Source organism: Cricetulus griseus, chromosome 4 (genome assembly GCF_003668045.3).
Source record: "Cricetulus griseus strain 17A/GY chromosome 4, alternate assembly CriGri-PICRH-1.0, whole genome shotgun sequence".
Lineage (NCBI taxonomy): Eukaryota > Metazoa > Chordata > Mammalia > Rodentia > Cricetidae > Cricetulus > Cricetulus griseus.
The window spans coordinates 2859989-2876402 of record NC_048597.1 but is presented as its reverse complement, the minus strand read 5'-3'; the positions used below and the strand labels follow the sequence as shown (position 1 = coordinate 2876402).

The 16414-nt window shown below is 45.7% G+C and overlaps 1 protein-coding gene and 1 pseudogene across 1 annotated transcript; both read right to left on the bottom strand.

The window, feature by feature from the left end:
- Positions 1-9422: 9422 nt before the first annotated feature.
- On the bottom strand, positions 9423-10574 carry LOC113835652 (keratin-associated protein 5-5-like). The gene has a single exon (XM_027415753.1). The coding sequence runs from the start codon at positions 10572-10574 to the stop codon at positions 9423-9425; it is 1152 nt and encodes a 383-aa protein (XP_027271554.1).
- A 4140-nt stretch (positions 10575-14714) lies between these two features.
- On the bottom strand, positions 14715-15135 carry LOC100763318 (annotated as a pseudogene).
- Positions 15136-16414: the final 1279 nt, after the last annotated feature.

Sequence of the window (16414 nt, the reverse complement as noted above, 5' to 3'; positions counted from 1 at the left end):
GTTGTGGTGCAAGAATGGACACAGGCAGACTTGGCTATCCTGGGTCTTTTGTATTTCTATATAAAATATAAGATTACTTTATCAATGTCTGAAGAATTGTTATAGAATTTTTAATGGGGACTGTGTTGAATTTATAGCCCTCTTTTTGCAAAGTGGCCATTTTCACCTTAATTCTGCCATTCCACGGGCACTGGAGTTCTTTCTATCTTTTGGTATCTTTTTTGATTTCTTTTCTTAGCATCTTAAGGTTTTCATTGTACAAGTCTTTCACTTCCTAGCCTTATTCCAAGATATTTTTAGGCTGTTGTGAATGGTGCTGTTTCCTTTATTTCTTTCTCCATGTGTTTAGGAAGGCCAGTGATTTTTGTGCATTAACTTTATACCCTGCTTCTTTACTGAATGTGTTTATCAGCTACAGGAGTTTTCTAGAGCAGTCTTTAGAGTCTTTCAAATACAGAATCATATCATCTGCAAACAGAGATACTTTGACTTCTTCCTTTCCTATTTGAATCCCTTTTATCTTATTCAGTTGTCATGCTGCTCTTGCTAAGACTTGCTGTAATATATTGAATAGGAGGAGGGACGGTGGACATCTATGTCTTATTCCACATTTTAGTGACAATTCTTTGAGCTTTTGTCTGTTTAGCAAGGCATCAGGTGTGGCCTGCCATCTATGGCTTTCTTATGTTGAGATAGGTCTCGGTTTCCCTATATTCTCCAGGACTTGCATCATGAGGGGATGTTCAAGTTTTCAAAGGCTTTCTCTGCATCTAATTCTATGATCATGTGGTTTCTGTCCTTGAGTCTATTTATGTAGTGTAGTATGCTGTTGCTGTACAGATGTTGAACACCCTACTCCCTAAATCTCTGGGATGAAGCAGACTTGATCATGCTGGCTATCCACATGTAGAAGAATGAAGCTGCAACCTTTTCTCTCACTCTCTGAAAAACTCAGCTCTAAATGGATCAAAGATTTCAACCTAAGACCTAACACCCTGATAGAGGAGGAAGAAGGGGACTCTCTTGAACTCATTGTCACAGGAGAAGACTCTCTGAACAGGACCCCAGCAGCACAGGTATTGAGACCAATAATTAACAAATGGGACCTCGTGACAGCAAAACTCCCCTGCACAGCAAAGAACAGAGTCACCTAAGCAGACAGGTTAATGATAGAGCTGGAAAAGCCTACTAGGTGTATGTCTCACAGAGAGTCGGTGTCTAAAATAGACAGGAAACTCAATAAGCATCAAGAAAACCCAATTAAAAATGGGGTATGGAGCTAAATAGACACTTCTCAAAAGAGGAAATGCAAATATGTTCAGGGAAATTAAAATTAAAACTACTTAGAGATTTGTATCTTACCCCAGTCATAATGGGCATGAGCCAAGCAAGCAAGAGCAAGCAAGCATCCACAAGCAAACATATAAAAACTACCATCAATAAAAAAAAATGACAAGTGCTGCCTTGGATGTAGGAGAAGGGGAACACTTTTTAGTTCTTGTGGGACTAGAAACTGGTGCAGCCACTATGGAGATTAGTGTGGTGGTGCCTCAAAAAGCTGGAAACATATCTACAACGTGATCCAGCTATACCACTCTTGGACAGGTACTCAAAGGGCAATATATTCTATTGTAGAGATCCCTCCCTGCTCATCCATGTTCTTTCATACAACCTTGATGACTCTGAAGAAACAGCTTATGGGGCTGGAGAAATTGCTCGGCAGTTATATACACTTTCTGTTCTTGCAGAGGACCAGGGTTCGATTCTCAGTACCTCAGTTGTGCAGCTCACAACCACCTTTAACTACAACTCCAGGGGACCTGAGGACTCCCTTGTCTGGCCTTCTTGGGTAGCTATGTATGCCCAAGCATGCATGCATGCACATGTACACACACGCATGCATGTGTACTAAAATAAAATAAATCTTAAAAAACAATAGCATGCTGAGTGGAAAAGGGGGAGACTTTATATGACACAATTCTTTCCTGTGAAACCAGAGGAGCTGAATGAGACTGGTGAGCTGTGTGAGGACAGGACCCCACCACAAGATGACACAGGGGACCTTCCCAGGGCAGCGTGGACACTTCAGACCTTGCTGAGTAAACCTTATGCACCTGCACATACTTACCAAACCCATTAGTCACCTTTGTCATTGATGTGACCAAATATTTAACTAACAAAAGGGAACTCGAGGGAAAGAGAGCTTTGCCTTGTTTCACAGTTGAGAGCAGAGTCCATCATGGCAGGAAAGGCGTGTCCTCATGGAAGTCAGGCTGCTTCCCCACATCTGCTTAAAGTTCTGTTTATCCTAGAAAGGCTGTAGGGTATGAGTGACAGTGTCATTTAGTTGCTATGCAGAGTGTAGGGTCCATGGCAGTAGATGGCAAGGGGCAATCTTCTTGCCTGTTCTTGTGAGTGTCCACATGAGCAGTGGAATTTATCTGATGGCTTAAAGGTTCTCCTCCTGTTAACTCTGTGCATATGGAGACTCTCAGAGGAAAACAAGTGAGTCTACATTGAACAAAGGCAGCATTAAGCAATGAGCTGTCTGGATTTTTTATGTTTAATAAGCACATGATTGTATTAGTTATAAGGACTTGGAATCCTCCCTGTAGGGACAGGGTGATTCACCCATCTCAGACTCCATTTTGAGGCTGAAAGAAACCCCTGTGTGATGGGGAAGGGCCCAGGATCAGCATAGGAAGACTTGGTGGACTTTGCTGAGCTCCCGTTGAGGGCCCTACCCTGCCTGGGGAGTAGTGGGTGGATGGGGTTGGGGGGATGGGCTGGGGGTGGGGGAGAAAGTTTGGGGGTGAGGGGAGGGAGAGGGAGAAGGGACTTGAAATAAGCTTGTTCCCTAACTAGAACTAATAAAAAAAAAAAAAAAGAAACCCCTGTGTGAAGAGCATTGTCATTGCAAAATTCCGTGAGGTTATTGTTGCACTTTCTAGAGCCCAACCCCATGGTAAAAATAAGCATCCTTTATATATCAGGAAGTAGCTCCCACCCCAGGCTCTGGGGTTTGAACCTTACACTTTAGTTATTACCTACTACTTGCTGGTATGTATTTTATACAACAGAAAGAGTGTGCAAAGGAAAGCCATGCCTTAAGCTCATCTCTTTCCACTTCCTTCCGACTGAAGCCACGCCCAAAGGGGTGTGGCCGCTGTTTCAGGTCCACAGACCAAATGCCTCCAATTCCCTTTTCAGTCTAAAGAATAAGGTTTTAAGCCTGATGCAAAAACTATATACATTGATAACAAATGTCAAATATACTCCAGGAAAAGGAAAGGTAAACATACACAAATTAAAACCTACTATCAGCAAGAGCAACATTGAGCAATAGATATATACTACATGCCCAGTATACATGTGCAATATCAGGGTAAAGGCATGAGATTACTCACATAACAGTCCTAATCTGGAAAGTCTAAATCTTGTCTAAGATAAGAGAGGATGTTGCCGTGACTGTCTAGTCTTCAACCTCACCAAAGACCTGAGAAGGAAAATAACAAGACGAGGGTAGGCAGGAAGTGCAAGGGTGTGACTTCCAAAGGTGCAAGTGAAGATAGAAACAGCCGGCTACCTCTCTACCCCTGAGCCATGCCCCCAGTGTGGCCGCCCCGTTTCAGGTCCATAGACCAAATGCCTACCCACCACATTCTCTCGGAGGCTCCCTGACACGAGCCAGTCTCCACCCAGACTTTGTAAGTTTTGTGGAGTGTAAGCAGCCTATGGACGCCTCACAATGGAAGTGTGCTATTGTGTAAAAACTGCCACGTCACTCAAGTAAGGCATGTGTGCGTTGTCTTCCTTGTCATCTCCACGCACCTTTGCTTATGTCTGCCCCGTCCTCTGGCAGACAATGCTGACTGTGCCATGTGACTTCAGATACATTTTCATCTCTAGGCTAGAATATAAATAGAAAATGTGTTGCACTCCTCCTGCCATTCTGCATAATCACCGTGGAGCTGAAAATGTTCTGCCTATCAGTAGCTCACCCCACCCCCTGACCAATTCCAAGTCCGTTGCATGAATATAGGACATTTTGGTTATCTACCAATCTAGTGATGTTTTCTGTTTGGAAATAGTATAAAACAACCCCCTAGGAACATTTGTGTTTGCAAGCACTTTTGTGCATAAAGTCTTTTCTTGGTTAAATGCCTAGACATAGGGTGCCTGGACCTTATGGTTGATATGGATTTAGTGTTTTAGGAAACGACCAAACTGTTCTGCGAAGTTTACATTTTTATGACTTCTCATCCCTGACAGCAGTGAAGCTCTCTAGTTGCTGCCTGCTCTGCCAGTGTTCCGTCTTTTCAGTTTTAGTTATCTTCATGGCATACACAGTGAAGTGGTGGTGTTTCTCATGTTTTTATTTGCCATCTGTGCATCCTTTGATGAAACAACCAAGTAACTCCCCAGTTTTACAAGTGTGCTTTAAAAACGTTCTCATCGTATGTGCGTGAGAGCCTGCACGACTGTGCACCATGTGTGAGCCTGTTGCCTCCAGAGGTCAGAAGACCACATCACATCCTCTGGTACTGGACTTATAGATGGTTGAGGCCTTCCATGTGGGCACTGGGAATCGAACCCAGGTCTTTTGCAAGAGCAGCCAAAGTTTTTAACTGTTGAGCCATTTCTCCAACCCCTAGAAGTATGTTTTTTAGTTCACATTTATTGATTTTTTTTTTTTTAAATACTGAGGCTTTTTAAAATCCAGTTTGTGGATTGCCTTTGTTCTTTACGGGGTAGTTTTACTACAGGGTCAGGGCCACAGATGATTTGGCTGGGAAGTAAAAGCTTTCACACGCTTGCTCTTCCTCCTTCTCCACCCTCATTTTCTCTGGGATCTTGTGTTGGTGCAGCACACGCCATCTGTAGTTTACATTTCTGTTCAGCCTGATCCATTTCATGGCTTTGGGCAAATGTGAAGAAAGCCAGTGTCTCACATTATATTATCCTATCCAATACTTTTAGCACCCTAAACATCTGTTGCTCCCCACCTGCCCTTCCCCAAGCCTGGAAGTCACTCTCCTTTTTATTATCTTCACAGTTTTTCGATTTCAAGAATGTTGTGTGGTGGGAATCCTGCAGAAGCAGGCTTTTCTGGTTGGCTTCCTCTGCTTAGCCATACGCACTTACCATTCTTGTGTGGTTTTCAGGGCCTGACAGGTCATCACCAAGCTTCCCTTGCCTGAATGTGTGGGCTTGTGTACCGCCCACCATCAGAAGGATATCTTGGCTGCTTCCCAAGGGTTTAGACCATAGCACTGCAAATATCAGCGTGCGAGCTTTTGTGTAGACATAAAATGTCAGCTCCTAGATAAACAGGGAGAAGTACAACTACTGGGTTGTGTGGTCAAACCACCTTTGAGTTGTGTAAGAAGCCATAAATGAACAAAAGCAAAACAGCTGTGTCAAACCACCTTTGAGTTGTGTAAGAAGCCATAAATGAAAAAAAAAATTGTGTCATGCTGACGCTCACACAGTCTCTTCCTAACCAGTTCCGTTAGTCCCTATGATTTAGCTGTCTATATAGGAAATATTTCACATATTTGAAGTCACAAATACTTATATTTTTCTCTTAGCAGTTTTACATTGCAGGTTTTATAAACAGGTCTAAAATCCATGTTGGATTTATTTATTATTATTATTATTTTTGTCCATAGTAAAGTGGATAGATCATAGTCTCTTTATTTTCAGTGTGGATAGGAAATTAATGGTTTGGCACCTCTCAATGAAAAGGTTTTCCTTTCACCACTGGATTGCCTCCATACCTGTGCAAACACCTCAACCACACATCTACACATAAGTCCAGTTCTGAAGCCACTGTCATAATCCATTGCTCACTTGTCCTGATACCAATACCACAGTCCTTAGGCTATGCTAGCCCTGTGGTTAACAGGACCACTGTCCTTTACTTTAATAATTGTTTTATCCAGAGAATAAGTCGCCATAGCCATACTTTTAATTTCAAACCAAGTATTTATAAAATGCACAGCAAGCAAAAAAAAACAAAATCAAAGATCCAATAACAGGCAGCAGATTGCTAGCGAAACCATCTGATGGATACTTTCCACTTTCCCAGCACCCTGCAGGATTGACCAGAGGAGACTCACTGAAACAGTCAACTGAGACCAAAGCCTGGCAGACTCCCTGGGAGCTTGCAGCTTCCCATTTTCCTCTTCAATCCCAGAAGTCTCTAGTTTTTTTTCCCACCTTGTTACACTAGACAGAACTTCTATGGGAATGTTGAACATAAGTGTGGGATTCTTACAGATAAGTTTGTGAGCCACCATGTGGGTGCTGGGAACTGAACTCAGGATCTTTGGAAGAACAGCCAGTGTTCTTAACCACTGAGCCTTCTCTCCAGCCCCAAGAGGACCAGGACCCGGGATTCTTGACTTGAGTCTGATCCCAGACATAAGGCCAGGCTGTGGTCATTAAACACCTTGCAAGCTAACAGGAATTTTTGTGATATTTTCATCAACTTGAGACAATTTTCTCCTGTTCTTTGTTGAGGATTGTTCTCTGGGATGGATGCTGGAGTCTGTGGATACATACGTCTATGGAGATGATCACATTTTAAGCTTTTAAATGCAAGTTTATTATTTTATATGAATTTATTCCACATTTTGGATAAATTATGCATGGTGCACTCTGGTTTTCATACAGTTTTAAATTTGAAGTTATATATTGTAACGATAATTCTTTCCGCCAGCTGCCTGATTTCTGCCTTCAAGTTAGGGCCCCAAAATAACACACAGAGTCTTCTATTAATTACAATGCTGCTGGCCAATGACTAGGATTTCTCATTTGCTAGCTCAGTCTTAGTTATCAACCATAATTACTAATCTTTATATTTTATAAAGACTTATCTTAGAGGATGCTGGCAGCATTCGTGCTTTCTTCCCCTGGATCACACGGCCACACTATGCTCTACTAAATTTCCCAGAATCTTCTCTCCTAGTCCCACTTATCCTGCTTCCCTATTGGCCAACAGTGCTTTATTTATCAACCAATAAGACAAACACATACACAGAAGGACCTCCCCCATCAATGTATTATTTTTAAGCTTTACTTCTTTTATGGCCTGCAGAAAAATTTCAGTGGGTAAAGCTTGCTGCCAAGCCTGGTGGCCCCCTGAGTTTGGTCCCTGGGACCGACATGATGGAAATAGAGAAACTGAGTACTACAAACTGTCCTCTGACTTCCACAAGTGTGTTGTGTCACACGTGAGAGCACCATGAATGAATGCACACAAATTAAAAATGCAGTAAAATTTTTAAAGTGGAAAAAGCTGCTTGTGGTAGACACTGGTTAATAATTTTGAGTGACATCACCTGGCTTAGTGTCATCCCCTGCCCCCTTTAATTTTCTAGAGGGTCTTGCACAGAGCTGGTCTGTGTTTCTCACATGTTTGCCACCATCCACTGGTGAGGGAGCCTCGGCCTGATGCTCCCTTTGAAGGGAGGCTTAAGCTATGAATTCAATTCCCTTAAGTAATACAGGGCTACTCAGGTGGATCCCTGACCTTGAAGCTGTTTTCTGATGTTTTCCTTCAAGCCCAGGGGATCACACGACATTCCATTTCTCTCAGAGCAGAAAGCTTGCTCCCTTCTCCCCGGAAGTTAGTTTCGCCTAACTCCCACCCTTCTTTCTCACCTAAATCTCTATTTTGTTTGCCTGACTTTCTAAGATGTTGCAGTGCAAACTTCCAGTTGCTTATATGTCTTTTCTTCTTAATCCATTGTCTTGTTGGTGTCTGGTCTTCCTCACCCTTGATGGGGTCTCAGTAGGAAACCAAGGGGGTTCTCTTAGTTGAACGTTATGCACAAAGAACCATAAATCAATGAAAGAAAACAGGAAGGCCAGGGTGTGAAGTGAAGGTGTAAAGATTTCACTAGACCCAAGATAAACGATAAATGGGTGTTTATTGCGGAACACTTGCACAGAAAAATACTGAGAACCTGGGAAGGGCTTCTCTGCCCTTCCTACCTGATTGGCTGACTCAAGGGAGACCGTGCTGTAAGCTTCTTCTTTCTGCCTCCATCCGCATGTAGCCACCCCCAAAGGTAGGGCCACCGTTACAGGCAAGACCACTACAAGGGTGGCCAGCCTTGTCCAGTCTCCCTGTCAGGAAGACATGGGCTGTCCTTGCTCTTCAGGTGTTTGATGCCCTGTCTGTCCTCATTGCCAGTGCTCCATTTTTCTACAACTCTCTGTGGATCAGATCAGTGAGACAGCTCTCAGGTGGTTATCAAGTGACAGGAAAATCTCAGCCTCTTATAATCCAGTGTTTCTGACTCTATAATGGCCATCAGAATTACCAGGAAGATTTGTCATTATTGGGACCCCTTCTAGAATTATCTCATATGTTTGGTCCAGGATAGGGCTTTACCCGGGACGGGGAGAAGATCTGAAAGTGCTATACTTCCGAGAGAGCCGCTGCTGTAAGCTGCTCAAGAGCCTCCTACAAGTAGATGGACCTGTGCAGGCCTTGGCCTGGTAACCATGGTTACCATAGGCAGCCCCACCCCACCCCACCATAATAATGCAATGAGATTCCTCACTCCACTGAAGCATGAGCAGGAAACAGGGAGGGAGGGAGTAATTCCTCCCAGCCGTGAGTTGAGGCTGGGCAAAGGGTTTGGTCTACAGGCTGAACTTGCAGAATTGGTGTTCTTGGGCTGCCGAAGGTCCCTGATACTGTCACCTCCATTAATAATTGTCATAAAGGAAAACACTGCCCTCTACATTCACAGTGCTTCCTCCTGGTAGACACCCCTACAACGGAGGAAGCCTGTGGACTGGGGCAAAGTTAGAAATTCTCTTTTAGTGTGAGGACTTCAGGGAAGTGGCTTGGCAGCCCGAGGCCTCTGCTGTTATTTCATGCTCTTGCTTGATCCTACGACGGGGGTAAATGGGCAGACATGAGTACTGTGAGAGGCTCTGGGAACCTGCAGCCAGTGATGGACTGTGAGGTTCTGGGAGTTCACTGCTACCTTGGGCTTCGATTTCTTCACCTACGAAATGGAAATAGCTTCTAGCATTGACTTCTGTGACCTTCCTGGTCTCAAATCTAGGTTTTGGGAAATTCATAATAAATTCTCCCACAATCAGTGATTGAATTATCTATTGATTACTGGGCACGATACTTAACAATGTTGAGAGAAAACTTTTGTGTGGCCATAATCACACAACTGCCTTGGCAGGAAAACAGATGGATGGCAGATTTTTAGAGTGCCTTGCCCTTTGCCTTCCAGACAAGCTCTGATGAACAGGCCTGGTGTCTGTTCTCAATGGAAATAGGACAGTGAAGGTGAAGATCTGGACTGTAAATCATCACTTGCTCAAAGTGACAAGCTGATGCACTGTGAGCCATAGCCACACCAATTTGTGCCCTGTGCACAGGCAGATCACATGTGACCACCAGCCTGGGGAAATTCAGGACAGGAACATTGGAATTGGTCCTTTGCCCCAAGCAGAGGCAAGAGGAGGTCATCATAGCAGCCATGGCTGCACATGAGGTCATCATAGCAGCCATGGCTGCACGTGAGGTCATCATAGCAGCCACGGCTGCATGTGAGGTCATCATAGCAGGCACGACTGCGCATGAGGTCATCATAGCAGCCATGGCTGCACGTGAGGTCATCATAGCAGCCATGGCTGCACGTGTGGTCATCATAGCAGCCATCGCTGCACGTGAGGTCATCATAGCAGCCATGGCTGCACCTGTGGTCATCATAGCAGCCACGGCTGCTGCACGTGTGGTCATCATAGCAGCCATGGCTGCGCGTGTGGTCATCATAGCAGGCACGGCTGCGCGTGAGGTCATCATAGCAGCCATGGCTGCACCTGTGGTCATCATAGCAGCCACGGCTGCACGTGAGGTCATCATAGCAGCCACGGCTGCATGTGAGGAGATAATCATAGCAGCCACGGCTGCACGTGAGGTCATCATAGCAGCCATGGCTGCATGTGAGGTCATCATAGCAGGCACTGCTGCACATGAGGAGATAATCATAACAGCCACGGCTGCACGTGAGGAGATAATCATAGCAGCCACGGCTGCACATGAGGTCATCATAGCAGCCATGGCTGCACGTATGGTCATCATAGCAGCCACGGCTGCACGTGTGGTCATCATAGCAGCCATCGCTGCACGTGAGGAGATAATCATAGCAGCCACGGCTGCACCTGTGGTCATCATAGCAGCCACGGCTGCTGCACGTGTGGTCATCATAGCAGCCATGGCTGCGCGTGTGGTCATCATAGCAGGCACGGCTGCGCGTGAGGTCATCATAGCAGCCATGGCTGCACCTGTGGTCATCATAGCAGCCATCACTGCACGTGAGGTCATCATAGCAGCCATGGCTGCACGTGAGGTCATCATAGCAGCCACGGCTGCATGTGAGGAGATAATCATAGCAGCCATGGCTGCACGTGAGGAGATAATCATAGCAGCCACGGCTGCACGTGTGGTCATCATAGCAGCCATGGCTGCACGTGTGGTCATCATAGCAGCCATGGCTGCACGTGAGGTCATCATAGCAGGCACTGCTGCACATGAGGAGATAATCATAGCAGCCATGACTGTTTGTTGGAGTCAGCACATCAGAGCTGAGCTTCACATGGTGCTCCGTGGAAGACCCTGGACAAAGACAAGGTCTGCCCTCTGAGCTCTAGTTGGGCATAGGGGAGTGGGAGGGTTGTCAGTCACCACCTACAGGAAGTGTGTGGACTGCTCCACAGACATTCCTTTTGGAAGCATCAAACATCCTGGCCCCCCTGGGCTGGGGAGATTTCTTGCAGAGACACTCGGAAACCTTCTCAGCAGCCAGGTCAGCAGGACACACGTTCCCCATAGGAAGAAAGCTTGTGGGTGTGGGCTGGATATTTCTACCATCTAAACTGGGGGTTCTCACCTCTGGGCCCTGCTATTTCTGACCTGGAACCAAGTTCTGATCAGGATTTGAAGGCCATAGGATCCATCTTAGGTGATTAACCAACGTTCTCTAAGACTTCAAGTCTCTGTTTTATTGCGAGCAGTGCCAGACAGAGCGGCTCTGACAGGGTGTATGTGTTACTGGTTCTTCTCATGGACATGCTCAAAGTTTTCAGAGGAAGGCCCTATGGTCCAGAGAACTGCATTGCATTTAGGTGAAGGACAAGGGAACTGATAGACACTTGCACAAGGGATCCGATCTCTGCATGTCTTTACTTTCTACTGTAAAGTAGCAAGGACTGGAATGCCTACCTTCATCTGAGGCTAGGGGCTATAAGGACGAAGGAAACATGGGAATGTTCTTGGCATGGGGTGAGCCTATAACATTTAGACATCAAATTATCTATCTATCTATCTATCTATCTATCTATCTATCTATCTATCTATCTATCTATCATCTACCTACCTTGTATAGATGCATGTTTTGTGTCTGTGGACTATCCAAGTGTGTGTGTGTGTGCGTGCGTGCGTGTGTGTGTGTGTGTGTGTGTGTGCTGTCATAGGCCAGCCTCTACCATCTTCTCTCTCACTTCATATTACATTTTGAGACAGGATCACTCATTGAACCCAGAGTTCATCAATTTATCTAGCCTGGATAGCTGGTAAACTCCAGAATTTGCCTGTCTCTGCCTTCATAGTTGTGGGATTATAGAAGTGAATTGCCATGCCTGGCTTTTATGTGTGTGCTAGGGGATTTAAACTCAAGTCTTCATGCTTGCCAGGCAAGAACTTCATTGAACCATCTCCCCAGCCTCCAAATTATGTGGTTTTTTATCACTCTGATTTAATTTCATTCAGACGCTTGTAGATCACAGGCCTTCCAAGGAATGTGGGGTAGGATTTCTGCCTGGCAAAGTTTCCAGATAAAATACAGAGATGCCTGGTTACGTTTAAATGGCAGATAAATAAGCAGGGTTTTTTTTTTTTTTTTGTCTTTTAGTATAACTCATGCAATATTTGGGATACAGCTACATGGAATTTTTTGTTGCACGTTTTGACACCTGAGATGTAAACCTGAGCTCCCTGCAGTTGTATCTGATTAAAGTATATCCTGATGAGAGGGTGACCTTCCAGTATCAGACTCCTGCCAGGAGAGGTGGGACCCTAGGGCCCGCCATCTGACCTACTAGGTAGCTTTTGTGGTGGGTGTGCTCGCTAGCGTTCTGTCACTTTGGAAGAGGAAACTTCAGTTGAGAAAATGCCCCCGCTAGATTGGCTTATGGGCAAACATGTGGGACATGTTCTTTGATTGATGGGTGATGTGGGAGGGACCAGCTCACTGTGGGTGGTGACACTCTTGAGCTTGGGTGCTAAGCGGTGCTGTGGAATAATCCTCTGTACACTGTGTGAACATATGTCACTATGACTGGTTTAATAGACAAGCTGACTGGCCAGTCGCTGAAAGGATAAAGTCAGGTGGGAAAGCAAAACCAAGAATGACCGGGATGGGGAAGGGCGGAGTCAGAGGAGTCGCCAGCCAGATGGAGAACAAGTCAGACAAACAAATGGGATAGAGGTCTATGAGGCTTGGGGCAGCACATGGATTAATAGAAAGGGGTGAACTTGTAAGACCTAGTTAGTAACAAACCTGGGCTATTGCTGGAGCATTTATAATTTATATTAAGCTTCCTCGTCAGCTTTTTGGGAAGCGGCTGTGGGTAATTGAGAGCAGGTGCTGGGATGGGAAAATTCCACCTACATAAGCAGGCTGAGAAAGCCAGGAGGAGCCATCCTGTAAGGAGCACTTTTCCGTGGCCTCTGCACCAACCCCAGTCTCTAGGTTCCTGCCTCGCGTTTCTGTCCTGGCTTCCTTTGTTGATGAACAGTGCTGTGGAAGAGTCAGTCAAGTGAGTCCTCTCCTTCCCAAGCTGCTTTTGGTCATTGTGTTTTATCACAGCAATAGAAGCCGCAACTAAGACAGTGTGGGACAGAGTATGTTTGTGCTGCCTATAAAGTCTTGGCGTAGCAGGCATTTACACCTGCCTCCCTACTTAGTCCCACGTAATGGAACCGCAGAGACAGAAAGGAACAGGGTGATTCAGGGACCTGTTAAAAGTGACGCCAATTTGGCCGACTCCAGCTGGAAAACAAAAGCACAAAATCAGGCTGCTTTGTTCTGGGAGAGGAGGGAAAAGGAAACCAACAAAACAAACCACAGACTCATCCGAACGCCTGAGCGGGACTGTGTTTATCTAGCCCTCGGAAATGCCTTAATGTGGGGCTAGATGCTCTGTTTTATCAATCTGTAATTACAAGTAGCTTGTGTGCTGCAGTGATTATAAAATTGCTCTGTTTATTTAGGGACTAAATGGCATTAATTGGAGAGTGGCGGAGTGGATATTACTTAATTAACCTGAGATGGTGGCCTCTATGGAGTGTAGGTGTGTGAGTGGCCCTGGGACAGCGTGCTCTGTATTGAATGGCCTTTTAAAGGGCAGCAGTGACTGGTGGCTCCACTGGACATTCTGGTGAGGTTGTGAGGTTCGAAGTTGTGACAACGCGGAAAGCTGTTTCCCAGAAAGAACAGAGAGTTTGCAGGAAGCATCTCTCTCTCTCTCTCTCTCTCTCTCTCTCTCTGGCAAGCTTCTTATTCATTTTATCCATAAGTAAGATACTCCAAAGTAATGATAAAGTATAACGTACATAACCAGTAACGGCATCACCTCCCTTGCAAGTACTGAGCGCACACAATTGCACAAGCTACATTTTATACTTTTAACTAGTTAGTTGATAAATTAGAATTATTTTATGTATGTATGGTGTGTGTATATGTATGGTGTGTGTGTGTGTTTATATACACGTGTGTGTATGAGTGCGCACTTTCATGTGTTAGTGTGAATTATTTTGCACATGTATGGTGTGTGTGTCTATATGCGGGTGTATACGAGTGTACACTTTGGTGTGGCAGTGTGAAGGGCAAAGGCTGAGTGTCTTCCTCAGTTACTCTCCTCCTTGTTCGTTCTTTGAGATGGTGTCTCTTTCTGATCCTGCGGCTCACCAATTCATCTACACTGGTTGGCCAGCAAGCTCCAGGGTCAGCCTGTGCCCCCATTTAGCGTCAGACTTACAAACACAGCTGCTACGTCCGGCTCTCACGTCGTTCCTGGGTTCTAGACTAAGATCCTCATGTCTGCATCAAGAGAGCTCTACCTCGGTGTCACCTCTCTGGCCGCAGCTTTTTATACAATGGACAGCAGAGCAGGCTTAAGAAAGCAGGATCTCCATCAACAAGTGAGGGGCGTCTTGCACCACCGTGTTATAATGGACACAGTACCACTCAGTGCCGAGTTCTTCAAGGCCCATCATCGTATGTGGTCCATCATTGGTAGAATCATGTTTCTGTGCTATATGATGGTGTGTTGCTTGACTTGTCTCTACAAACTTTCTTACAGGTATGTATTGTATGTTGAACATAGCCCCCCGGCCCCGTTTCCATGCCCTCACCCAGGAAGGGATTTCTTGCCAGCCTTCCCACCTCCTCTGGTTCCCACTCTCCATCACCCCTGAATCTTTCCATTCATGCTGGTTATCAGGTTCCCACCGTGGCAGAGAAGGACGGTCTAGGAAAAGGTACCATAGGCTGCGGCATTTCAAGGGCGTCTGGACAGAAGCCAGGAGAAGTGCAGAGGAACAAGGAAGAGGGGAAGCTTGGCTTTGTGGCCCTCACCACTCTCTTCCCCCCACCCAAATGGGGATTTCATTCTTTTTTTTTTAATGATCCAAAATTTTTATTTATTCATTTCTGGCACTTGAAGTACTCTTTGATGACATCCTTGGCCTGAGAGTCTTTGCCATAGTCCTTAAGGACTACACAACTGCAACCGCCACTTCCGTGGCTTCCCCTCTCGATCAGTTTTACAGAGGCCTACCCGTTCCCCTAGTTTCTTATTGTCATCAACCTTAACTAGGTTGATCTGGTGCTCAGCACAAAGGGCCTCCACCAACTTGACATGCATGGGCTCATCACAATTGGACGCGAGCACACAGAGATGGGCGTGGCGCTTGTCTAAAGCTTCGGGGATGCCGCGTGCTAGGTCATCGTGGATGAGGGCGGTCTTCAGCACCTCTTCAAGTGCAGTTCTGACGTCCATTACACCTCCAGCAGCAAAGCCTTCCTCGGCCATGGCGGTGGATTATGGGTGAGGCCGAATCTTGAACACAGCCTTTGAAACTAGGCGGTGGCAGGGGAAAAGCAGGGATTCCATTCTTAATGCTGAGTCCTTTCTTCCTCCCTGGAATCGTCTTATGTAATTCAGGCGAGTCAAGGAGCCAACTTAATTTGATGACTTAAAAAGAAATGCACCTTTGTCTTCTTAAAAAGAACTAATGTTTGCCTTTGTCTATTATTTATGAACACAATAAACCAAGCTCTACTGGGGAGAGACAGCAAATGCACCGGAAAAGGACGAAGTATTTATAACTTTGTGATTGGAACATTAGAAATGGGTAAATTAAAACCATCCCTCAGCACAAGGGATATACGCATGTGCAGAAACTGCTATGTATGTGTCTCAACCTCTTCTCTGGTGTCGTTCTCATGCCAGAGCCTTGGTAATGGGGGAATTAGGGCCGGAGCAGATGCATTTGAAGAATCCCATGTCCTCACCCATGAATAAGAGCAAGCCCGGAAAGCCTCCAAGCATCTGGCTTCTTGGAAACCTGGTGATTTGAAAATGCTGTTCTACACCTGCCTCACAGGGCCTCACTATCTCGGGAGAAGACAGGATGATGGTCAGTCTTCATCTGAGAGTGGAGAGTGGAACACGCAGAAGTTCCACTGATAGCTACTGCAATAGAGAGAGAGAAGCCGCATGTGGGTGTGGAAATCAGGATTCTTGGCCCAGTAAGATAAACTGGAGTTTATTAGGAGAAAAGAACTTACACAGGAAACAAATGCTGTCTCGGGCTCCGGCTCCAAGGATGCAGACCCCCCCCCCAGGGGGCCTTGGAGCCCCAATCCTATTCCTTTTAATTGGTCAGGGTCCACACCTGTGACCACGCCCTTTCAGGAGTGTGTGTGTGTGTGTGTGTGTGTGTGAGAGAGAGAGAGAGAGAGAGAGAGAGAATGAGAATATATCATTACAGGGGCACACATTTCCGAAGGGAGGCAGGGAGGGAGGGAGAGACAGAGAGAACCGAATCCATCGGGTCTAGAGAGAAAACTGAATTGTCAGTTTGTCACTGGGGGTCAGAAAAGGGAACTGTGGGACCACAGAGAAACCTTTGGCCTGTAGTTTGTTTACGCTCCTGGAGAGGTTGTGTGGGGTGTAGACCAAGGGCAACCAAATTTTAAATTTTCATCAATAAGAATTTTGTTCCACTTGATTAGTACAGACTTTAGCTTCTCTGCTACGTGTGTAGTGTATGGAGCACAGAGAGGAAGGACAGAGGGCCCGTAAACAC

What these genes read in the sequence shown, in the direction of transcription:
- LOC113835652 (XM_027415753.1), bottom strand. Translation starts at nt 10,574, where the DNA reads ATGTGCAGCAGTGCCTGCTATGATGACCTCACGTGCAGCCATGGCTGC.